We start from the raw sequence: 26230 nt of genomic DNA, 5'->3' as shown, positions 1-26230 counted from the left end.
GAAACACTCTGTCCCCTCCTATCCCAGGGTTAACCTGCTATCTCCTGCAGAACTCATAGCACCTGCTGCCCCCCAGCTACATAGTGCCTGCTAGGAAATCCGATCCTTGCTTTTGAAAGAAATTCTAATGCTTGAGGCTATGACCGGACTCTACCCTGTTGTTGCCAACCCCGGAAACTGGATGTAGGCTTGTGAGCGGAGGTGGATTTCCTTCCCCACCTCTTCCTTTTTCACTAATCCTGAATTTTTAAAAGGCTCCTCCATGAATCACATGTGCCAGAGCTCTATTACTGTATCTCCTTTGAGGCATTGCAATGGAATTACAAGAAGCTAGACAGCAGATGTTTAGAGTATGAAGCGACAGATAAAGAATGACGGACATGGGGCAGCGGCAGGAGCTACCTCACTTTCATTCTTTAATTGCAGCTCAACAACTGACCACGGGGAACAGAACCATCCTCCTTGGCCTGCATGGAGAATTCAAGATCCTTATTACTTCAATTTAGGTTTCCCCACAGAGCAAACAGTCCAGCCATGACTCTGAACAAGCCACCTTCCAACCTGCTGAACACAGCTAAGACTTTTGTGAAGACTACCTAGCAGGGGTCAGCATGCCAACAATCTATGGACTTGTCCTGGTGAAACTTCAGAGGGTCCTTCAAAAAAATAAATGTAGAACTAGATATCCCTGTTCCCGCACAGAAAAAAAGTGACTGTGGTTTGATTAGAAATTTGTCTGTAAAGATGCAGTTAAGGGATGCACATGTACAGGGGATTGGGGATGGTTTCCAGCCATAGGTCATTAGGTTAGGACTTTGGAAAGTGTACTTGACCCATGCTAAAATGGCCTTCTCCTGAGAACGAACTGGCATGTGGGTTGCGGTGTGAACACAGAAAGCGCTAATCTGAGTGAATGCTGATGGCTACTTGGGAGCAACAGTGATGCACCTCTCTGTCTTTTGTCGTTAGAAGCTCTCAATGGCCCTTTGGGGATTGATGTGGTTACATCAGCAGTGGACTATTTTTCTGGTGAACTGTAAAACCAAGCAACTGACTGCTCCCGGTCAGTAAATATCCTGCGTGTTTTTGTCAAGAATAGCTATGCTAACCCTGCTGTCCTGGCTAAACGCCAACTTAGGTAATTAAGTTCTGCCTGTCTTTAAAAATACACATCCTGTTGTCGTTTTTAAAGCTAACTCCTCACTTACTCTCTTTCATCTTATTGTGTAGTGAAGCTGATGAAGAGTGGCTGCTGTGTCCCATTCTAACCCTGACAGTATTTCAGTGGGTGGGTGAAGGGGGTGGGTCAGTCAGAGGAGCAAAGCATCATGGCAGTAACATGGAATGTCCATGCCAGGGCAGGTGAAGACAGGAAAGCAGAGAAAGTCAAGGAGATGGCGAAAAAGTCATTTAGGGGCAGATGGAAAGGGTATTGTGCGGTTATGCAGAGGCCAAGAGGAGGTATAGTAAGAGCCCATGCTTGTTTTTTCTCTGAAGCTGAAAGAGATGCTGATTTGTGCCTCATGAGAGGGTCTGACAATGTGAAAGCAGCACATTTACAAAAAGAAAAATGGGTCTTTGTTTTGAGCTGGTGATATGGTTGTTTTTTTCCCCCTGCAAATTTAGCTTTGCCCTTGCCTGCTGGAGTTTCTCTGACAACCCTTTTTAATCACCAGTGGCATATGTGGAAATGGAAATTGTTATCTCCAGCCCTGACCTCACCTTCCTGCCTTTATTGTGCCACTGAAACGGAAGTGAATTCTCAAACCTCAGAGTAAAAGCATCCCTGAATGGATGTCAGTCACAAAGCCTGAAGAACTGAGAGGGGAAATATTGTGGGCAGACACCAATGCCTCTGAATAGTACATTTACTGTAATTGAAATAAGCTACTGAGGGGAAAACAGACAATGAACAGACTGATCTAATGCTTCTGAGCAGTAAACATATTGTCACTCACAAAGGAGGGGTGGAGCAGTTTCTTAAGGGATACTGGGGAAGCACATGGGGGAGGGGGATGCTCTGATTGGTTATGTTCTTGTAAAGGACATATGTATGTATAAGGAAAGGAGGAGTGGTCAAGCAAACTTCTCCCAGGTCACTTGTGCTTGCTATTTATTGCACAATGCCCTTCAGTTACCAATCAGCAGTACCTCTTGCTGTTTCATTCCTACCCTCCTCTGCCAGTGCAAATCATCATAGTATAGATGTTGTTCTGGCTCTGAGCCCTACGCAGCTCTGACAGATACACTTCAACCCTAATCCGTATCACCCTCTGCTCTTCTAAACTAGAGAAGAAAAATAAAAAAAAAAACTGTAATAATAGAAGACAAGGGAAAGAAAAAATATACACTCATGAGTAACTGTATAGAGTCACAGGGCTAGAAGGAACCAGTAGGGTCATCTAGTCTAACACCGTGCCAAGATGCAGGATTTGTTATGGGTAAACCATCCAAGACAGATGGCTATCCAGCCTCCTTTGGAAAAACCTCTAGTGAAGGAGCTTCCACAACTTCCCTAGGCGTCTGTTCCATTATCCTACTGTTCTTACAATTAGCAAGTTTTTCCTGAGATTTAATCTGAATCTGCTATGCTGTAGTTTGAACCCATTTCCTCTTGTTCTTCCCCGCTGTAGCAAGAGAGAACAACTTTTCTCCATCTTTTTTATGGCAGACTTTCAAGTATTTGAAGACCACTATCATGTCTTTCTTTAATATCTTATTTTCCAAACTAAACATACTCTGGTCCTTCAGCTTTTGCTCGTATGGCTTGCATTCCATCCCTTTGATCATCTGTGTCATTCACCTCTGGATCCTTTCCAGTTTTTTTACATCCTTTCTATACATGGTGATCAAAATTGGACACCGTACTCCAGCTGAGGCCTAACCAATGCCGAATAGAGCAGTTCTATCACCTCCTGTGACTTGCATGCTATGCCTCTGTTAATGCAACCTAAAATTCCGTTTGCTTTTTTGCAACAGCATCACATTGCTGACTCATTTTGCAGTTGTGATCCACCACTACTCCCAGATCCTCCTCAGCAGTGCTGCTGCCACCGCAGTTATCCCCCATTGTGTATTTGTGCATTGGGGTTTTCTTCCCTAAGTGTAGCACCTTACATTTGTCTTTGCTGAATTTCATTTGTTGTCTATAATCAAGTTCTCCAATTTATCAAGATCCCACTGAATTTTAGCTCTATCCTCCAAAGTGTTGGTAACTCCCACTAGCTTTGAGTCAGCTGCAGATTTGACCAGTATGCTCTCTACTCCTACATCCAGGTCAAAGATGTTAAATAACACTGGACCCAGAGCAGATCCCTGTGGAACTTCACACGAGACCTTCCACCAATCTGACATCATTCCATTAATAGTTACTCCTTGTTTGTGGTTGTTTAACCAATTATGCATCCGCTTAATGGTAGTTCTGCCAAGCCCACATTTCTCCAGCTTACTTATCAGTATGTCATGGGAATATTATGTCAACTGCATCCCCCCTCCACACAACCAGTTACCCTGTCAAAGAAGGAAATCAAGCTGGTTGGGCAATATGATTTGTTCTTGGTAAATCTATGCTGGCTGCTAGTGATTACCTCCTCATCCACCAGGTATTCATAAATGGAATGTTTTCTACATTGCTCTAGTAGCTACCCAGGTATCAAAGTTAGGTTGACTGATCTATAGTTCCAGGACTCCTCCTTTTTCCCCTTTTGAAAGGTGGGCACTATGTTAGCCCTTTGCCAGTGTTCCAGGACTTCTCCTGTCATCCATTGAGGTTGCAAGTATTATTGCATACAAGGTAGATGTTGTGCCAGTCTGCTACTTTCCTTTGAGCACATAGGTACAACCTCACAGGCCTCAAAGTAAAAAGTTACTCCAGGCACTCCAGCTTATTCATGTGGGGAAGAGGATTTTAGCTTTTCCGCACCACCTAATGGGACTCTCATAGTGCCTGGAGTGACTTTCAATTGAGAACGCCAAACTCAGGACAGACTGTCAGAAAATAGGGCAGATACTCCAAACTGGTGGTATACTCTATCATTAGATTTCACCAAACCAGCAATAAAAATGTACTTCTGGACTATATTTTCCCTGGAATATAGACAGTCCCCTTGGCATTCCAGCCTCTTACTACCATCCAGCCAAACTGAACTTTATGATGAAAGGTTATTAAAACCAAAACTCGCCACACATTAGGTTCTTCCAGTCCCAAAGGACTAGTCACTTAGCCCAGGTCAAAATATGCTCCAGATCTCCCCAAATACAATGCTGGTAGCCAATTTCTTTAGTATCTAAAACTAAAATTTATTAGCTAAGAGAAGAAATTAGTTGTTAAAAGGTCAAAGGAGATAAAATGCACTACTGTTGAATCAGAATACATGAGTCCAGTTGTTAGCAGAGATATAATGTCTGCTAATTCTCCATAAGTCTCTTAGAATCTTTCAGGGTGTCCCAAAATAGTATTTGGGGGATCTCAGTCCAATGGGTCAAACTCCCCCTGTTTAGAGTTCAGCAGATCAGAGGTGGCAGGATTGTGCCCAAGGTCCATTTTTATAGCTCTTTCACACAAAGAACACGTCGATAGGTGTCCAGACAGAAAAAAAACAGTCACAGCTTATGTGTTCCTCTGATGAATAATAGGTGATCAAGGCTGTGAATGTCCCATTGTTAACCAATGACCCTTGCTTTAAAGTCAACCACCCTTTCCTTTAAAGATTTAAGACTTCACTCTGGTTGCCAGGCCAGTCAAAGATAATGCATTTAGTAACTGCCCTTCAACCTAATATGATGGTCTACACCAATGGTTCTCACGGCCAATGTGACATCCTCAGGACCAAACAGGTAGTATTGGATGTGGCCCACAATGGTAAATAGGCTGAGAACCACTGGTCTGCAGGAGGTTTACATTATAAGTTAACAAGTTTCAGATAGACTTAGGCCTTGTCTACATTAAGCAGTTTTGTCGGCAAAAGACAGCTTTTGTCGACAAAACAGTGGAGGCGTATACACTACTACGCTACTCTGGTGACAAAACTGTCCTGTTTTGCCGACAAAATAAAACCACCTCAACGAGAGGCATGGAGCTTTTTGTGGAAAAATTAGAGCGACAAAGCATCAGTGTAAACATTGCATTTGTTACGTCGCCATAACTGGCCTCCACTCACTGTTCTGCTCTGCTCACTATTTTGAACTCCACTGCCCTGCACCCAGCTACACAGGCATGTACTCCTCCCCTTTCAAGCCCCCAGGAACTATGAAAATTCCTCACGGTGCAGAGTTCACCTAGCTACTGCCCTGCTGAGCATGACAGCAGCAAATGCACTGCTGCCTGGACTACAGGGGAGGAGTGGATCATCTTGGTCTGTTCTGAGGGGAGGCTGTGGGAGAACTCAGAGGAAATCACAGAATCATTAATGTGGAATCCTGCTCTCCCCGGCACTAGGAACACAGCCGCAAGCAGGCCGGGTGGGCTGCTGCTGGGAGATGGGGGAAGAGACTCTGCCATGCAGTGCAGAGCCAGCGAGGGAGCCTGAGGCTGATGACCGGGGGGGGGGGCCCGCGGGGGGCAGTGTTCCCCTCCCCCAGGATTGGTTGCTTCAGTCTCCTGTCTGAACGTAAAGAGACATAGGGTTGCCAACTGTCTAATCACACAAACCTAAACACCCTTTCTCCGCCCCTTCTCCAAGGCCCTGCCACTTCCACAAGGCCCCGCCCCACTTACTCCATTCCCCCCTCCCTCCATTGCTCACTCTCCCCCACCCTCACTCACTTTCACCGGGATGGGGCAGGGAGTTGGGGTGTAGGAGGTAGTGTGGGGTGCAGGCTCTGGGAGGGAGTTTGGGTGTTGGAGGGGGCTTTGGGCTAGGGTAGGGGGTTGGGTATGGGAGGGGGTTGCGGGGTGCAGGCTCCAGGAGGGGGCCCAGGGCTGAGCCTGGGCAGAGGTCAGGGTGCAGGCTCCAGGAGGGGGCTCAGGGTTGAGCCTAGGGCAGGGGTGCAGGCTCTGAAAGGGAGTTTGGGTGCAGGAGGGAGCTCAGGGATGGATCAGAGAGTTCGGGGTGCGGGATCCGGCCAGGCAGTGCTTACATTGGGTGGCTCCCAGTCGGCGGCGCAGCGGGGCTAAGACAGGCTGCCTGCTTACCCTGGTCCTGGGCCACTCCCGGAAGTGGTCTTCAGGTCTCTGCAGCCCCTAGGCACCTGGGCAGCCATGGAGGCTCGAACGCCGACTCTGAAGCTCCCCTTGGCCAGGAACTGTGGCCAATAGGAGTTGCAGGAGTGGAGCCTGCCTTAGCCACGCTGTGCTGCTGACCGGGAGCCAGCCGAGGTAAGCAGAGCCAGGGGGCTCCGTGCGCCGCTCCCAGAAGTGGCCAGCACATCCTTGCAGCCCTGAAGGGGGGCTAGGAGGCACTGCACACTGCCCTTACCTGCAGGGATCACCCCTGCAGCTCCCATTGGCCACAGTTCCCGGCGAATGGGAGCTGTGGAATCGGTGCTCGGGGTGAGGGCAGTGCGCGGAGACCCCTGCCACCCCCACCCACCCAGGGGCCGCAGGGATGTGGCAGTTGCTTCTGGGAGGAGCGCAGGGGCAGGCAGGGAGCCTGCTTTAGCCCTGCTGCATGCCGGACTTTCAGCACCTAAAATCTCCCTGGTTGGCTTCAGTAGCCTCTGGGAGATAGAGCCTGATTCTGGGAGACTCCCAGCAAAACCAGGGGGGTTGGCAATTCTAAAGAGACAGCATGTTGACACACTCACTTTCTTCAAACGCACACTCTCTCTCACACACACTGTCTCCCTCCCCCCCACACACTCCCTGTCACACACACTACTCCCCTTACACCCCCCTCACTTCCGTTAAAAAGCAGCTGGCAATCTAGTAGGATGCCCATGGAATGATGAAATTGAGAAACCTGCATCATGTGATGTTGTGCCTGCCCCATGAGGCATCGCAAACCCTTCCCAAAGCACCCTGCAGCCAGTTGCACAGTGGGATAGCTACCCACAGTGCACTGCTCCCTATGTTTATGCAAGAGCTGCTAGTGTGGATGTGCTCTGCTGATACAAGGAGCATAGTGTGGACATGCAACAGCGGCTTAATTAAAGTGGTAGCTGTATGTCAGCATAATTTGTGGTGACAAAACTCTGTAGTGTAGACAAGGCCTAAGACGATACTATTATCCTTTTAAGTATCAGAGGGGTAGCCGTGTTAGTCTGTATCCACAAAAACAACAAGGAGTCTGGTGGCACCTTAAAGACAAACAGATTTATTTGGGCATATGCTTTCATGAGTAAAATACCCCACTTCTTCAGATGCATCTGAAGAAGTGGGTTTTTTTTACCCACGAAAGCTTATGCCCAAATAAATCTGTCTTTAAGGTGCCACCAGACTCCTCATTGTCCTTCTAGTAAACTTCATCTAAATGCAGGCCTTTTGATGTAATGACAATTGAGTATAGTTGCATACATAATGCAAAAGTAATATGGAGTTACAAGACATGAAAAGGATTTAGCAACTACAGGTTAAATGTATATCAGGGTAACCAAATTAACAGAATGTAGGTAAATACAATTACAATCTATTCTTGATTTTTATCAACACAAGTGAATGGGCTTGTGTCTGCTAACCTATTTATGTACCTTTGTTACCCCCACACAGTGAATTAACATTTCTTTGAGGTCATGCCCTAAGCTAACTAGCTGTCAGCACCACAGGGACATTTTGCTGAAGCCATTAACAGCTGTGGGAGTTTTTTGAAAGGTCAGTAAGTGGGTTGGGGTGCTGTAAGCTCAGAATTCTCCAGGAGTCACCCTCTGTCCCTCTCTACTAACTCTCCATACTCTGTCAGCACAGGGCTCAGACAAGGAAACAATTTCCCCCCTTCATTAATATTTTCAGATAGGGCCCAGGACAAAATCCCACCATCTCCACATAGTTTTTTAAAGGAAAAATGACAGTATTCTACCCTATATCTGAATTTTCATCATCACGGAAACATCTTCTCAGAGTTGGATTTTTCCCTCTCCCAAAACTGCCTTCTATCCTTTTGAACTAGGAATTGAATGGGGGTCAGCTCACAGCAGTTTGGTGCAGCAGCATATTTATGTGGCGGGTGCCAGAATCTAAACTTAATCTCTTTTTAAATGAAAGTCAGTAGCCATTATGGCTGTACAAATAACCATAGTTTTACAAGTCATCCAAAGGACTGTACCTCCAGCAACACCTTAAAACCATGCTGGGGCTTTGGGTCATTTAGCAATGTGCTAACTTGTGGAAAAGTACCACCTACTGAGTCATTAACACAACTCCCTGCAGCAGCTTTGGGTGTCTCTTGGCCAGGTACCAACTTGCTTGGCTTGATTCTGCTTTGCTCAGATGGAGGAAATGGAATCACAGTATAAAGTGATGTGCAGTCTACTCAGAGAACAAATGCACGGAGCCTTTAATTTTCAAAATAGCTTTATTTGGGTCTTTTTTCAGCATAGTTAGAACACAATGATAAATAATAGAGTCAATGCATTAGTAAGAGAGGTAGCTTCAGATAAGAGAAGCATTAAGTAGCAATAACAAAGTCCCTAGCACAACAGTAACTGTCAGCAACTATCTCTAATGTCCTTACAAACACATAGATGAATACACATTAATACACATACAAATGCTTGTATCACACTGGGGTATTGAAACAGTTGCAGTTCTGGGAAATTGAAGAAATCTGTCTTTCCTCACAGGAATGGATTTGAACTTTGAATCTGAAAGTTACTTTAGTCTCAAGAAACTCAGCTGCTAAATGTTCCCTGTTGCCTTAATAACTATGCATATAGCATTTACATAAAACTGTAACCCAGCATGTCTTACAAAAAGTTAAATAACGTGGAACATGACTGATGCTAGAACAAAAGCTAATGGACTAGAATAGCCAAATGCCTCACAGGAAGGTTTGAACAGTGCTCTAGATGGGATACAAGGCTTAAACCTTATATCCACAGGAGATTTAGATGTCTTAGAAATGACAGAAGAGAAGTAGCAGCTGCAATATTCATTCATAGTGAAACATGCATAGGAATGACAGTAAACAGAGGGTCAGCTCAGCCACTTAATTCCCGCAATAATGCATGAGAACTGTCCACGGAGTCAGAGGAGCCCAGCTGCAGGGTAATGGATTAGAAAGCGTACACAGTGCTAGCAGATGCATTAGTGATACCTATTATGTGGTTATAACCATGTTGGGACAGGATATTAGAGAGACAAGGTGGGTGAGGTAATACCTTTTATGGGACCAACTTCTGTAGGTCGGGTGGAGAGAGAAGCTTTCAAGCATATACAAAGATCTTCAGGACCTGAAGAAGAGCTGTGTATATGCTCAAAAGCTTGTCTCTTTCACCAACAGAAGGTGATTCAATAAAAGATATTATCTCACCCACCTTGTCTCTCTAACATCCTCTCAATAGACTACAAAGGGCTACTGTTTCTATAGGAACAGGAAGCCATGCCTGTCATGGGTGACAGCTGCCGTTGGCCTGTGATTATTGCTATAGGTTCAGTGGGATTATTTGCATGCTTAAAATTAAGTATATGCTTAAGAATTTTGATGGATTAGGGCCACCATGTGCACACACATGCACAAAACCCAAAGCAAGAACAACAAAAAAGCACCACAGATATCTTCAGATAAAACATTTTGAGCTGCTCAGTTTCTCCAGAGCTTGACCTTTTCTTTAACTTGACCTCTTTAGAGAGAAAAGTTTAGGATATGCTGGTTTTCTTTAACCAAGCCCCTGCTAAACCCACCCATCCTTAACCAAATTAAAGTGACCAGTCTGGAACATGCCAAACCAGGATAACCTTAAAAAAAAATCCCCAAATGCATTAAAGTCAGAAAAATCCTAATGTTGATGATGCATGAGGTGGTCAACTTTAAATAGCTATAACTTTAGATGAAGTCAATTTTTCTTCCAGCGTTGCTTAGATTTTTAAGACTCAGCTAGGCTTACAAAACAAGCCACATCCATGGTTTCTAGCTTCAGCTGTCTGAGTTAGCCCCAGCACAAAATTTCTGATAATAAATTATGAGCAGAAGTGTATTTTTCTCATTTGTACAACTCAAGAATGACCAAAGTGATTGTTTGAACTAAGAAGAAACAAAGATTGGGCTGAGACCAACACTAGAAACTTTAAGATCATATGGAATGTGTGAAAAAGTTAAGACAATTGAAAAAAAAAAAGGGTATTGGAATGAATGCTTGATCTCAGCTTGTAGTGATGGTGCGTGCTGCCCTTATATAAGAACATGACATGGTGTCAAGGCTGATTCCCCACTCTGGCACTTCGAGTGCAGAAGGTGGGGGCCCACAAGGATTCTAAAAACTAATACTGGCCACTCCAGGCTTGTATTAAACTCCCAAGGTCACAGCTTTTCTCTGACCTTGGATTGGTAGATACTGCCACCATCCAAGTGTAGAATCCCTTTGAGAGCCCAGGTGCACTTGGGAATTCCTTCCTCAAGTCCTTTCACCCCCCCACCCCCGCCACTCCGGGGAAGAGCTGAGAAAGAAAAAAAAAGGAAATCAGCTGTTGCCATCAGCTAATTAAACAACCTGTGCACTAACCTCTTAAGACACAAAAATCCAATTCTATTCTTATAAAAGGTAAATTTTATTTTAAAACAAGGGAAGAAAATACATCTGGGAACTCAGACTATTGCTAGAATTTAAAAGAGCAACTACAAGGATTAAGCACCAAGAATAGTTTTCTTGCGGTCCTGCTTAAGAGTTATAGGCAAAACAAAAGCACTTGGGGTTAGCACAGAGGAATCCACAAGCCATAAAGAAATAAAATGGATAAACCTAATTGCGTCTTCCTAGACATTTCCTAATCTACTTGCATATCTGGGATTTTAAATGAGTAGTTTCTAGGTATGATACTGATGATTTTTTCATACCTGGCCCAAGCTTCTTAAATCATAGCTCTGTCCTGTCTGCCTCTCCCTGGGAGAACAACAACAGACAGACAAAAGAGGAGTCATTTTTCAATTTTAAATAGTTCTAGCCTTCTCATTGGCTCTTTTGGCCAGGTGTTCACTCACTTCTTTTTACCTATGCATAGCAGTGAGACTTTTTAACCCTTTACAGGTAAAGCAATTAGAGAACAGCTACTAAGAGGGATTTTATAGCTACTGGCTGGCTGCTTGGGGTGGCTCTGCCCTGCATTTATCACACATGGTAAATCTATTTTATGCAAACTTTTACATAAATGCTGTTGAAGTCACACAAGCACACCAATTAGGCAGGTCAGAGTGTACCATCTGATGTAACATTGAGAAGTAGGATGTTATCTCTAGGTGGAGGATAATTGCTGCCCTGTGCAAAAGCATTTGGTTATTCTGTATAAATAAGTTATCAAATGCAGAGTAGAGAGAGCTAGTCCAATGTCACGTAAAAGTTCAGGGAGGGCATTGTGCGGACTAGTCCAAACATTCTGGCAATCGAGCAGGGAGTTAGCTGGGGCACTAGCTGGAATTTGTTACTTCAGAAAACACAAGAGGTATGATGGGTGAAAATGGAATGGAAAAGGAGCAATGAGGAATGCCAGTATTCCTATTTTTGGATTTTATTTTAACTCCTCCTTTCCTCTCCTCATTTTCAACCTTTAAAAATAATTTATTCTGGCTTTTTTAATCCTTAAGCTATTAGCTTTTATTCATTAGCATTGCCACTACTGCTCTGTCTGGTTAACGGCCTGTCTTGAAATCCTATAGCTCTTTCACCAGTAGTGCCAGGTAAATGCAGTGTGGCTGGAGCCATGTTGAAGATCAACAGCAAGAGGAGGAATGTAAGGAAGGGAAGCAACAAGTCTTGTGAATGAATTCCCTGGACAGATGATCCAGATCCATCAGTCATTCACTGCTGAAGAAGCAGGGCCGGCTCCAGGGTTTTGGCCGCCCCAAGCAGCCAAAACAAAACAAAAAAGCCGAGATCGCGATCTAAAAAAAGCCGTGATCGCGATCTGCAGCGGCAATTCGGCGGGAGGTCCTTCACTCCCAGGCGGAGTGAGGGACCATCCGCTGAATTGCCGCCGAATACCTGGACGTGCCGCCCCAAGCACCTGCTTGAGAAGCTGGTGCCTGGAGCCGGCCCTGTGAAGAAGAACCTTATCAGCTAGATAGGAGGAAAGAAGCAGGTGGATAGTTGCTGTCCAGTGGGACTGAGATAGATGACATTAGGTCTATCCCTTACATGTCTGAATCTGGTGTCACTGTTTTACTTCCTATCTTCCAGCTACAGAGTCTAGGTTGGATCACACTTCCCTTTTATTGATGTTACTTTCAGGCCACGCCAGGTCACTGCGCCTAATGCTGAATCAGGTTTGCCAAGGAATGATCCAGTAGATGGGTTAAGATGCTTTAGATTCTAGAAAAAAAAAAAGGAAGAAAATCTTGTTGATTGTTGAAAACAAGAAAAGTGGACTGACCAACTGCTTAAAATACAGCAGCAGCTGTAACTAAAGGTTCCCCATGTCACGTTATATTGAGTGTTGGATTTCTTATACACAGACAGGCTACCCTGTAGCTTGAGTTCCACCTTTATTTCCCTTGCTTACCAGGAAGCATTCTTCATCTGGAAATCTCTGTAGCACAGAGAGACATCTTGTGAATGAATTTCACAACTGACAGTAAATATATAATTATGTAACATGTAATCTTTAGGGTTTTAACCCAGGACCTATTGACCTAACAACAGGAGCTCCGGTCTGTTAGCTCAAAGACTGTACAGACTCAAACCTCTATGTGGTCCAGCCACTAAAGGCAGACAGAGCACCTTAAGCAGTTACAACTACATCTATTCATGCTTGGCAGGTAGGTCCCTATGCAGCAATTGCTTATCTGTTATCAGGTTCCCCTGTTTGGGCTTCAGTATACTTCTGACATCAGTCTCCTCAATGCCAGGTTTACTATTTTCCCCCAAGGAAGAGGATTCTTAAACTGAAAGCCTTTTGGAAGCTTTGTTTTTTTGTTTTCTAACTAGAGAATGTGCCTTGAGAATCTGTTTCTGAAAGAAGTTCAACAGAGATTATTCAAAAGTTAATGACTACAGCATACTTTGTGCCAGTTATTTCTCTTTTGGCACAAGCTGTCCCGATGGAACACAGTCCTTTCCTGGACAGGGCCGGTGCAAGGATATTTCACACCCTAGGAGAAACTCCAGCTTGCACCCCCTTCTGGCCTGGGGAGCCAGGGCTGCCCTAACTATTTTGGAGCCCTACGCAGCCCCCAGGCCTCCGTGGGGGGGGCTGTGTGGGGCCCCAGACTTTCACNCCAGGGGAGCGAAGCAGGCTGGGGCCGGATCACTTACCATGCGGTGAGTGCAGGGTCCGGCCTGGCTGCAATCTTCAGGGGAGTGGGGGCGGGGCGCCCCCCCTGCGGCAGCTCCCCACCCCCTCTCCGCCCGGGGAGCCCCCCCACGGCAGCTCCCTGCTCCACCCTATGGCGCCCCCTCTGCCCGGGCAGCCTTCCCCGCCCCAGCTCACCTCCGCTCCGCCTTCTACCCTGAGCACGCCGGCGCCGCTCCACTTCTCCCGCCTTCCAGGCTTGCGGCGCCAATCAGCTGTTTGGTGCGGCAAGCCTGGGAGGGGAGGAGAATTAGAGCAGGGGCGGCGTGCTTAGGGGAGAAGGTGGAGCGGAGGTGACCTGCACATCGCCCTCCCCCCGCCGTTACTTGCTGCAGGCGGGGCAGCCCTCCCCGCGTTCCTCTGCCCCAGCTCACCTCCACTCCACCGCCTCCCCTGAGTGTGCTTTTTGGCGTCCCCAACCACTTGGTGCCCTAGGCGGCTGCCTAGTTCGCCTAGTGGTTGCACCGGCCCTGTTCCTGGAGATTCATAACGGTGGTGATGGTAGGGTTGCTGGTTTAACTTGATGGAGCATTTCACCTGTACAATAGATCAGTGAATCAAATCCACCTCAGATCAGTAGTGAGTAGTTACCAGTGGTAGTTACCAACTGATGGCTCTCCAGGAGCATGAATAAAAATTAGAATAAAAATAAAATAAAATAAAACAAAAAACATATTTCTAAAATTTAAATCGGAGTTTTCTTTTTGAAAACAAAATATGTTTAAAATTAAATTTGAATTTATGATAGGCTATGTTAAGGCCTGTAACAAGGCCAGCTGCCTCCTGAGTGCCTCCTCATGGCTGGAGGTCATTCTGCAACACCCCGTTTCTCCTCTCTTTGAGGCCCCTTAAAAGCAGCACATGGGTTTCTCTGAGTTACCACCAACCATGCCCGCTTTAATTGAAACAGTTCACAACAATCAGAGTCCCCAAATGACATTCATCAACCGAACAGAAAAGTTTATACTTAGCTGTGGCATGTTCTATCACCACCAGAGCTCTTCTTCTGTCCCAATCTGTTCTCCCCGCCCTGCTCAGCCTTCCGGTTCTAGCCTCCAAGCCCAGACCCAATCAGGGTTTCCCACAGAAGGCTCCCAACTCCCCTGATGTCAGGCATTTCCTGCAGACCCTTTCACTTCCTGCAGTTTCCTGATCCACCCTACCCCCAACAGCTTTTTATGGGGAAATCACATGATTTCTCAGCTGTGGCTCATTCAGTAATCAGAGTGTGCTCACCCCAGGCCCTCCAGCCCATAACAGGCAAGCCACACCTTTCAAGGCTGAAACATACTAGAATCTACTAAAATAATTTAAAAAAGATATATGCTGAACCAATGAGCCCTCCTTATATACCGTGAGGACCGAGTCCAAGATTTTGTTTTATATACAGAATTAATTTAGAGGGCAAGACATCTTTAACAAATTTTTGAATGCCAGTTGTATAAATATGGCACAACATGCCATGTACTGCATTAAGTTTTTATATTATTTTCAGTCTTTAGAAGGGAGTGAACTCTGGTAATTTACTTATTTCCAGTTGTTAGTAGTTTCAATCTGTTGTGCACAAAAGATCTGCAGAAACACTTTTAGTTTCACTTTTTTTCTTATGTAATCTACACACTTAAAATAGTTTTATTTAACTAATTAAAACAATTTTTAAATGCTGACTGATTTGTGCATTTTTAATTCAATTCCAATTTCCATCCAAAAGCAGCTTGATAGAAATCATGGGTAAAAAGTTACCTGATAAATAAGAAACACATTTTCTAACAATGAAAAAAATGGAGTAATTAAGAATCGAAATATAGAAAGAATATTCAGATTCTTAATTTCTGAAGGATGGCTTACATAGATGGTTAAATCAACGTGCAGGCACCTTACAAATTTTTGCCCTGCCAGAATCCGGCAAAGTCTCTCCACTCCACTCACCATTCTCACAGGAGGGGAGAGGATGCAAAGAGCCCATTAGCTCAGCGAGGCTTCACTCCCTCCTCCCCTCCTGTGAGCAACACAGACAGAACTGTGCCCGTGCTCCTTGCCCTCCCCCTGCCACCTCCAGCCTGGGAAGAGGTAGAGGGGGGTGAAGCGCCACTGGAGCTGCGCCCCTCACCCTGGAAAGGGGAGAGGGAACCCCTCTGCTGTTGGCCTACATCTGGAAGAAGTAGGGTCAAGAACCCTAGGTGGGACTGAAGTGAGGCTGGGATGAACTGATGGGGAATGTGGGCTGGGTGCGGACTGAACTTTTGGAGGGGGCTGGGGCACAGGATTAATTGCTGGGCAGGTGAAGAGTCAAAATCCATGTGCTACTTATATAACATCCTGGTATATGGATTGTGTCAGCTCTTTTACAGGCCCCAAAAGTCCAGAGTTTGGTCAAGAGACCAGAGTTCTAGCAAATCGTGATTAGCTAAGAGAAAGCAGAATAAACAAAAGATAACCTTGCTTTTGCTAAGATAAGCCTGGTCAGCAAAATTGCCAGATGTTGGAGCAATAATTGTGTCTTATTCAAAGTTGCAAAAACAGAACAAAGAAGCCCTGTTTCTGTTGTGTTTGTTTCTTCTGTAGGGAAATGTTCTTCCCACACGCCAACCTTGAGTTTATGAAAGGTTCAAGCATGTCAGCATAAGATATGGCCTTCTCCCACCTCCCTTTCCCAGGGACCAATGCCTGCCTTAAAATGAGCAACTTGAAAGACAATCTTTATTGCCATATACTTTCACTGTTTCTTAGCTTTAACCCCTAGGTATGTACCAGTTGGACAATCAGAGGAGCCACTTCATTCCTATGGACCCCAAATCAGAATTCAATATATATATATTTTATACTAATACATTTTATTAAAATACTAATTAAATGTTAACCTGAAACCATGGGCGGATACATTACGTAACCTTTGACTATTGGCTACTGTGCTATCTTGTCTTGCTGCTAGACCTATCCAGGGTTTTGGGACTACCTACCCCGTCACTTTCCCCTGCCGCTCTGGGATACCCCAACAAACCTGGATTTTCCACATTGCTGTTGCTCTCCTGGCTAGAGCTGGATGGTGTTTTTTTTTCCCATGCAAAACCTTTTTTTAGATGGACTGAAACAATTCATCAATTTGGGTTGATTTTGGCAAACCTTTCAATTTCAACCTTTCAATTTCTCCATTTCAGAATTTCTCTTACTTTTAAAGCATTTAAAAGTTTTTTTAAAAACTCTTGAAAAATTGAAACATTTTGTTTCAGATACACCTGAAACTATTTTTTGTAGCTTTTGGACCTGCACCCAAACTGAATATTCAGTTCTTCACACAGCCCTGTCTCCTGCCTCCCACACTGCTTCTGCTACTTTCCTTCCCACCCCCACTTTCCAGAAGCCCTACAGCACAGCTAACACTACTCACATGCTCTCCCCTTTAAGGTATAACCTCAACAGCTACTAGTTCTCTGGAGTACCTATCAGCGCTGAAAGGAAAAAGAAAATAGGAATGAAGAGGTAGTGCTATGCAGGACAGAGATGTTATACCATGAAAAACTGAGTGAACAGAGGGAACAATTCCATGGGAGAGAAGCCATATAAAATTATGAATGAATGCACTGAAAGAATGGCTGCAAACCTTTCCTTGTATGATGCAGACAGACAAACCGAGGGCTACTAGCTGATACTGGCAGATGCATGAGTAATCCTACATTCGTAATTCTTCTTTTAAAAATAACTCTAAGTACAAGTAGAGAGCAGTATGGGTATAGTGTATTATTAAACCAAGAACAGTCCACAAATACTCTTACTTTTGTGTTGTGCAATGTTTATCTTTGGACAGGGCGGGGGGGATTTGACTAACTTAATTACACCATAGGTCACTGTGAGGATTGTTGTCATGGCTTTCTTTGTTGTTTGTAAGATTATTTTCCACATGGAGCCAAAACAACTGACTGTGGCAAAATGCATTTCTGGAATTGCAGAATATTCATCTGTCCACAACCAAAATACTCTCCCCTTTACAAGAAAGCCACACCAGACTATACAACGGCAATTCTAAAACAAGACTCCAGGGTCAGGACTCTAGTGGCAATGAGACATTCTGACTGGGATATTCTGCCACCTTGGAAAATACAGTAGAACTTCAAAGTTATGAACACCTCAGGAATGGATGTTGTTTGTAACTCTGAAATATTCATAACTCTGAACAAAACGTTATCATTGTATTTCAAAAGTTTACAACTGAACATTGACTTAATACAGTGGGTTCTCCTTTCAGGTGAATTTTCAGTGTCAGATCAGACATGCTGGGTCATTCTCAAACTAGAAACCCAGGCTAAACCTTCCAGTCAGGGCAATTACTACGTACCAGCAGTAGTGTCACATCAGACAGTTCTGCACAGATTTCACAATCCATTTCTGCCTAAAATAGAGTTACCATACGTCCGGATTTTCCCAGACAGGTCCAGCTTTTTGGTGCTCAAATCCCTGTCCGGGAGGAATTTACAAAAAGCAGGACATGTCCGGGAAAATAGGGAGGCATGGTAAGGGAACCGCCTCCTCCCCGGGCTCCAACTTTCCGGGGCCAGGCGGTGGTTGTTTGTTCTCCCCACTCGGGCAGCTGGACTTGGGAGCAGCCGCTGCTGCAGCTCCCACTGCTGCGGGGGGAAGCAGCCAAGCATGTGGCGCTCGGCGGCTGCGGCTCTGGCGCCCGGGGCGTGAACCCCCTGAGCCCGGGCCTGCTGCGGGGACCCAGCTGGTGCAATCCTGTGGGCGGCCCCGGAGTGGGGGCAGCAGGCCCCAGCCCCCCTCCTGTCCGGCTCGCGTCCCACAGGGGAACAAACGGGGCTGCCAATGCCTCGCCCCGGGGCCGCCCACGGGATAGCACCAGCTGGGCAGCAGCCCAGATGCGACTGGCCAGGGGCTGGGCACAGCGTGCGCGCTGCTGGGTCCCCGCAGCAGGCCCGGGCTCGGGGGGTTCAGGCTCGGGCGCCAGAGCCACAGCTGCCGAGCGCCATGTGCTTGGCTGCTTTCTCCCCCCGCGGCAGTGGGAGCTGCAGCAGCGGCTGCTCCCGAGTCTGGCTGCCCAGGTGGGGGGGAAGGAACAGCCGCTGTCTGGCCCTGGGGGCGGCCCCCCATCCAGGTACTGCGCCCGAGTTCTGCCTGCGCTCGGGGCCAGGCCAGACTCACGCACCCCTGCCCCGCGCTCCCCCTGCGTCTCCCGGGCCTCCCTCTGCCACTGTTTTTTTTTGGGGGGGGGGCGCTCTGGTCACCCTGGGGGGTGGAGTTGGGGCGGGGCCAGGGCAGAGAAGGGATGGAGTTGGGGCGGGGGGCGGAGTGTCCTCTGGAGTGTCCTCTTTTTACAGGATTGAAATGTGGTAACCCTAGCCTAAAACACTAAATCCTCACCACTTTTAATCACAATGCTGCAAAACAGCTTTGAGACAACAGAGGAGTAATTCTGAAAATAAGTACTAGACATTTACATGAGTAAGAAGTTAATCAAGACAGTGTGTTCCATTCAGTGAGGTTTAAATGGTTAACTAGACATGCAAAATAAAAGTAATCACATCACTACCTGCTACTTTAGAACCAAGCCTGGCTATACAATAATCTCAATAGGGTTGGTGGAAAATTTTCCAGCAAAACTGTTCTGTGATGGAAAATTGAGTTTTCAATTAAATGATTTTTTTTGCAAAAAAGTGTCTGCTTTCTGCTGAAAATGTTGGGGATTTTTTTAGTAGAAAAATTGGAGGTCTAAAATCTGAAAAAAAAATCAGTTCTGAAATGCCAGTGTGATGCATTATGTGAGTTGCAGTTTGGTTCCCTCCTGCTTCTGTTCTCTTGGATGGGCCAGGCTCCCGAACTGGCCTTCATTTCCCATGATGCATTGGAGCCATGCAACTGCATGAAGCACTGCCTCCCTTTACTAAGAGGGGAGACTGTGGTGCCTAATGGGAAATGTAGTCCAGTCAGGGAACCAAGCCTGTAGAGAGAACGGGAGCATGAAACACCTGAACTACAATTTCTATGAGACTTGAGGTTGGCAAATTAAATATTTTGTTCTTTGGCCAGAACATTTCAGTTTTCACTGAAAACTCTAAATTTTCCATTGAAAGAACCCTCCATTTTCTGACCATCTGTATGTCTCAGTAACTTGCTTTTGATTTTTGTCTGTACATGAGAGAGAATATGTATGAGCACTGAATATCGTTCAAAAGCTGCAGTTCTCAAATTGTGGAGCCTTGGCTGGTGGACCACAGCATTCAACTTTTTGATAAATACACACCTGTAGTATTAGAAGAGGAATGATCTGCAGAATAAGAGAGCTGGAAAACCTCAGGCTATGTTACTTATGACAATTTGAAACATCTTGCTCAATTTCTCTTTCTGTGAGTAGCACAGATAGGATAAAAATTACAAGGGCTATAAAGTTTCATGTCATTTCAGGACATAAACTGATCAGCAGCTTGAGTCAAGAGGATTTCTCCCCGCCTCCCCAATGTTACAATATGGATTTTTAACACCTCTCTCTGGAGAATCCAGCACTGACCACTCTCAGTGACAGGATAGTACAAAAGATGATGAAAAATTGTCAATGGAACAGTTTTCTGACGGAAAAGGTCAAATTATATAGCTAGTAAATGCAGCTCAGAAATTTAGAGAGAAGATAATGGGAAGTGATCACTTCCCTACACTTACTGAGTGCCAAGGCTGAGAAAATATTGAAATTACCAAAGAGTCCTAGCTGGAATTTTCTAAAAGCTGACCAGGACCTTTCCTAGAGTAAATGTGATAAATATTTATGTAGTAACTGTACAGGTGACAACCTAGGATAATTCTATAACAATGTAATAAAAGGAATTACAGCAGCAGCTGATCCGTCCATCTACAAAACATCAAATTGCCCTAGACCTGGGGTAGTCAATAGTCAGACTGGGGGCCAAATCCGGACCACCAGACACTTTTGAATGGACCACGGAATCTTTTTATTTCCTTTTTATCAGTGTTGTTATTTCTATATTATTTTCTCTGGAGTCTGGACCAAGAAATTTGGATGTTGACAAAAAATAATTGATTACCCCTGCCCTAGACTTAGAAATCTGGTGCCCTGGTGGAATGAGGATTGCAAATTATCAGTCAAGTAAATACATAAGGCATCAAGCAAAACACACAATGAATAGTGAAGACGTAATTAATACAAAAGATGTAAGGTGGTGGCACAAAGGATTATCAAAAAGACAAAAAAAAAAGAAAGTTGGAGAAATTTCTGTGGGAAATGGAATAAAGATTTAACGCTTTCAGAAATTCTATGAATGAATGGGATTTGAAGTAAAAGTAAATGTATACTTGGTCTTATTGTAAACAACGAAACTGAGGTCTCCAGCCTAGGAAAGGCAGACATTTTAGCCAAAAAATTCCAAAAGGTCAGTAGTGATATGAATCAAAGCAATAAGTTTCATAAGAAAAAAAGGAGGAAAACTGTGAACAATTAAATGGCTGGAGAGAATATACTGATGATGTGTTAAACAAAAATTTTAGTATGCAGTATTGCAGCAATTAGAAAAAGGAAAAAAATACAGTTCCCAGTAGAGATAAGATAAAGTAATGAAATGCTCCAACACTTGTCAGAAGGGAGTCTAAAGATTCTATTGCATTCTATAATAATATATGGAAAAAGAATTGCTGCCAATAGAATGGAAACAAGCATTGGTAATACCAATTAGGAAACCAGGTGAGGTACATACAACACCTGAAGCCTATAGCCATCATGTGTGGGGAAAATCATGGAAAAAAAATATACATGTAAGATGAGTGGTATACTTGGAGAAAAATGATATTATAACTGAGGTACAAAGAGGTTTCAGTAAAGGAAGATGTGCAGTTGACCATATAGTAAGATTAGAAATGAAGGATGAAAATAAGCATAAGGACTAAGAACTTTAGGATAACAGTCTTCTCGGACACTGAAAAAGCATATGACATGCTATGGCTAAAAGGCCTCCTATAAAATAGCCAAAATTGAAATAAAAAGAGAAAAAAATTGGTGGATACAGGCCTTTTTAAGTGACAGAACTATACAAGTCAAAGTGGGGACAGCTTTATAAAAAATCTACAAGCTTCCAAATGGAACTCTACAAGAGACTATTATTAGCTCTATTTTGTATTCCATTATGATAAATGACCTCCCAGAAAGTGTGCAGACGGAAATAGGTGTTTTCCTTTTTGCACATGTCTATGTTTTATGCTTAGATCCTATAACACAAAGTAGCCAAGGAAAAGGCAAATGAGGATTGGTGGGTAGTGATTGATTTATCAGGGGTCGATTTATCGTGTCTAGTGTAGACGTAATAAAATCTATCTGGAGTCAATGGGGAGTGTGATCGGGGAACTCCAGCTTTTGAGAGGCAGAAGTGGAGTCGACAGGGGAGCGGCAGCAGTTGACTCACTGCCGTCCTCACAGCCAGGTAAGTTGACCTAAGATATGCCGACTTCAGCTATGCTATTTGCGTAGCTGAAGTTGCATATCTTAGGTTGACCCCTCCCCCCCCCCCGCTAGTGTAGACCTGGGCTCAGAAACTTTGAACTGTTCCGGGCCCAAGCTCTGTGATTGGCATGTTGTGCAATGAGACCCACCACTGCAGATACCCACTGGAGACGCACCTATAAATCTAAGGATGGAACTATTAGCTCTAAGCTTTTGGACAAAGGTAAAAAGGAACCATGAAAACAGAAGTGCACAACAGATTTATGAGAATTGCTGGGAGCTTAGTAGACAAAATTATATGGATTGCCACCGATTTCTTCAGACTATCAGGAGATATGTAAAAAAAAGAAAAATTGAGAGAACTAAAAATTTTTAGTCATGGGAAATCAAATTACAGCTAGAAAGTTATCCCCCCATTAGTGGTTTTGGAATTGTATGAAAAAACTGAGGGAAGAAAAACCATCACACGTTATGGGTAATGAAATTTCTGACTTTATGAAACATGTGGCCAGATTTGCCAAGTCCATACAGATGGATCAAAAGATAATAGAACAGAGAGTGGGAACAGCCTTCTATGTTCCCAGTCTTGGAATCCAGAAATCTAAAAGGTTATCAAATATGTGACCGTTTTGATGGCTGAACTAATGGGAATAATGTTGGCACTAATCTGCATAAGAGGTGTGCAACCAGTTGCAGGTTTAATTTTATCTTATTCCTTGTCAGGCATTATGACAATCAGAACAGGGACTTTGGAAAGCAGACATGACATAATAAGTGAAATAATGTTCCTAACATCAGAAATGATGCAAAGAGGTATCTGTGTAACAGTTGCATGGCACATATTGGAATATCTGGATTTGAGAGGGCTGACAGAGCAGCAAAACAAGCTTGAAAAATGAGGAGGTAGATATTAAGATACCATTAAGTAGACAAGAATGTACAAGAACAGTCATGAAGGAGCTTGCAAAGGAATGGCAAGAGCTATGGACTAAGGAAACAAAAGGATGAAGAATGATGTATGCTCAAAAATCAAAGATAATACTATACTCCACATTCATCATAGAAAAAAGTGAAGTAGTTATTTTGAGAGTGTTAGCAGGTCTTTGTGCCTTAAATGATACATTAAACTTATTAAAAAGACATAAAGATGGGTTAGGTAAAGCATGCAAAACCAGTGAAACGGTTGATAATCCTCTACGGCATTGTGGACAATAGTCTATGGAAAGAAAGGTTCTTTATCAAAAAAAAAAGAGCTGGCTCGGAATCAAATCCTTTTTCTCTAAAGAGACTAGGGAAAATGTCAGGTAAATGGAACAACGAACAGAAAAGCAGCCTTGCTGTGTTTCCTTAAGGATATTAGACTGAGTGAAAGGATATTTTTTTTAAAATGGCTAAAAATGAATAAAGAAAAGTGGCAGTCATAACTTCACATGATGAGGCTGCTGCATCAAAACACAAGACAAAGACAAAGTTAGGGGCTGGCTGTGGAGAAGAGCAGTTGAGCTGGGTTGTGGCTGGAGAGCTGAGCCCCAGGAGTGGCACTAACTCCTGTGTGGAGCCACTGGAATGAGGGAGGCAGTCCTGGGGCTGGTGCTCTATAATAGAAACTGGGAGCTGAAGAGGAGCCCAAGAGGGGTGGAAAGCCTGGAGAGGGATGAAAGATACTACTGTAGTGTTTAATTTTGTTTGTAGTTCCGAGCTCTACTGAAAGGCCCAGGGCTAAGTTCTGGGATCTGCTGTTCTGCAGAAGACAAGTGTGATTCTGTTAAGTTCTGTTTGATTTTAGAAGAACTTCGCTGCACACCCAAGGGGAGCTGGGTAAAGGGACTTTGAAGTGGTCAGCCAGGTAACAGCAGGACTTAGATACCCTGGAACGGGACTGAACTTTAAGTGTGGCCTGTGCAGATGGTCTGCGGAACCAGGTTGGCTGACAAACGTAGCACTAGAACGGCAAGAGTTCCTACAATGCTGCCTGCATCCTAACCCAAGGGGGAGCTCTGGTGGAGAGTGTGCCTCATGACAATGCTATTTCATTGAAGCTGAAACATTTTGCAGAGACACATCTGGTTCAATGAAGTTTTGTTGGGAAGATATTTTGAGAGACATGCACACAACCTCTTTGGCACTCTGCAGCCTGGAAGCTAGGGCACTGGCCTGGGATGTGTAGATCCCGCTTTAAGTCCCGCTCTGCCTGGTTCAGAGTGAACTGCAATGGAAAATTCTCATCTGAATGAGACAGAGTAACTTGAACTTGGTTCTCCGGTATCCCAGGTCAGTGCCCTGTCCTCCAGGACAAATGGAAAGACACTTGGGGAGCTCAGGTTTCAATCCTAGATAGGAAAATAGGTAGGTAGACACACACACACACACACACACACACACTTCTGTTTTCACTAAAAAAAACATTTGAAATGCTTTGTCCATGTGAAACAAAAACAAATTTTAAAACCTTGCAAGTTGCTGTGAAACAGAATTGTCCTCCAGTCAGCTCTACCTGAGGGTACTGATGAGACACTAGCTTTTTCTGGCCTAACCTGTGGTCTCTTAGCTCCTTGTTTCTCTTCCAAGCAAGTGGGATCAAAGTGACATATGTACAATTTGTTCTCTGTTCCAGCAGGGTCTGGCAATATAAACTGCCCACGCAGGATGTTGTGTCTCTCCTTACTAACCTGCTCTGGCCAGCACTTGTAGAAGCATTAACAGATTGCAAAGGCAGCCAAGAGAACATCAGTGTCTGCAACACCAAGTCCAGAGGTAACAGTTTTTGGTGGGAGTAAACGAAGAAGAAATGAGGGGAAAGGCTGGAGTGAAATCTGAAGGGGAGGGCTCCTTACAAAACTGCATTCACTTTGAAATATGATTATAGTCTGAACATAAAAGATTACTGTGGGTGGTTCCATAGTTCTTCTTGACATTATATGAGCTCAAACTTGCTCTCTTAACTAAACAGAGCAATGATTCCCCCATCACCCACCCTCCCAAATGGCCTGTGCTGCAAACAGCCTGAGATTTCAAAAAAATCTCCCAGTGCCATTTCTAGGGTGATCAGATGTCCCGATTTTATAGGGACAGTCCCGATTTTTGGGTCTTTTTCTTATATAGGCTCCTATTACCCCCCCATCCCCTGTCCTGATTTTTCACACTTGCTCTCTGGTCACCCTAGCCATTTCTGCCTGTCCCACCATCAGTAGCAATACAGATTCTGCAATCAGGACTTAGCTGACATGTCTCTTGATGATAGAAGAGGCTAAACAGAATCCTGCTCATGCGCCCTCTGCAGTATTGGCTCTGCAGGGCTCATGGCAGTGCAAACTGGCTTTGCGCCAATTGAGTTAGTAGATGTGACTTCATGACACTCAGGGAGCTGGCCTGGGGAGTGACAATGTGCTGTTATTAACTATTTTTCTGATTACATCTGCATTTTTATCAATTTGGGGTAAGCAAAAAGCAACCAATACAATGCAGACCTATTGTATACCATCTTGTGTGACTGACCTCCAACTCAAATGGGAATTAATTTAAGAAAATTGTCTACCAAATAACTCTCAGGGGAAAAAAATCATACACAAGAGAAAGAGTCTCTCAGCAGTTATCAGTAAATAGATAAAAACAAGTAGAAAACCAAATGCTGGAAAGTGAAAAAGAGTGATTAGAGTGAGCGAGTTTTGGAGATTATTTTGCAGCATAAACTAAACAGTGAGGCCTTCAACGAATCTGATGTTTATTAAAAGGATGGGAAACACATGTTTCCTCACTTTGTCCCTCACAGCAACGAATACTACAGGATGATTTACAATGACTTTAGACAAAGTACTGTTGTGCAGAGGACTTTACTCTAACTTTTCCGAACTAACAAAAGTACAATTCAACGTGTTATATAAAATTGTTTGTATGTAAAGAAAAGTGAGAAATTAATAGACTGGCCTAGACTGGACTGAGTAAGTTAAAAGAACTGAGGTAAAGGGTCCTTCCAGACTTCTATAACGTCACATACTGGCATAACAATGAGCTGACAGATTTTAGAAATGGGAGGAAATGTATACATTTGAAACCATCAAAATGTACTTTGATTGGTTAATGTTATTGGGATGAAGTTGCCGACAAACACTGGAGTATGTGACTCTATGCTTCTCTGTCTTCCACTCTTTTACCCCAAACTCCAACAGTGAGCTTCTGGCACACACAAGCCTTTTCTGGGCTAGCAGCATAAAAAGTATTCTGTGTTATTTCTGTCAGGACACAACATAACAACACAGTGGTGCAAACATGGTGAGTGTGAAAGGGAGGTCTGTCAAACCAAATTTTCACAGAGTTGAGCAAACATTTGGGTGAAGAGAGTGATATTCACCTCAGGAGAGCACTAAGCTCCAGCTGATAACTATTTCAGAAGCCATATTTGCAAAGCT

The 26230-nt window shown here is 44.3% G+C and overlaps 1 protein-coding gene across 2 annotated transcripts in view; it reads right to left on the bottom strand.

Moving 5' to 3' along the window:
- Positions 1 to 12021: 12021 nt before the first annotated feature.
- The window catches only part of LOC117888079 (OX-2 membrane glycoprotein-like), a 59164-nt gene continuing 44955 nt past the window's right edge, over positions 12022 to 26230 (bottom strand). For both annotated transcript variants that reach the window (XM_034791157.1, XM_034791167.1), the window contains one exon: positions 12022 to 12393. In XM_034791157.1, coding sequence (XP_034647048.1) covers positions 12377 to 12393 — 17 coding nt within the window. In that variant the 3' untranslated portion in view covers positions 12022 to 12376. The remainder of the gene's footprint in view (positions 12394 to 26230) is intronic.

The sequence above is a fragment of the Trachemys scripta genome, chromosome 1 (genome assembly GCF_013100865.1).
Source record: "Trachemys scripta elegans isolate TJP31775 chromosome 1, CAS_Tse_1.0, whole genome shotgun sequence".
Classification (NCBI taxonomy): Eukaryota; Metazoa; Chordata; order Testudines; family Emydidae; genus Trachemys; species Trachemys scripta.
Note: the sequence above shows the minus strand (reverse complement) of the source record. Positions and strands in the feature narration are given on the sequence as shown.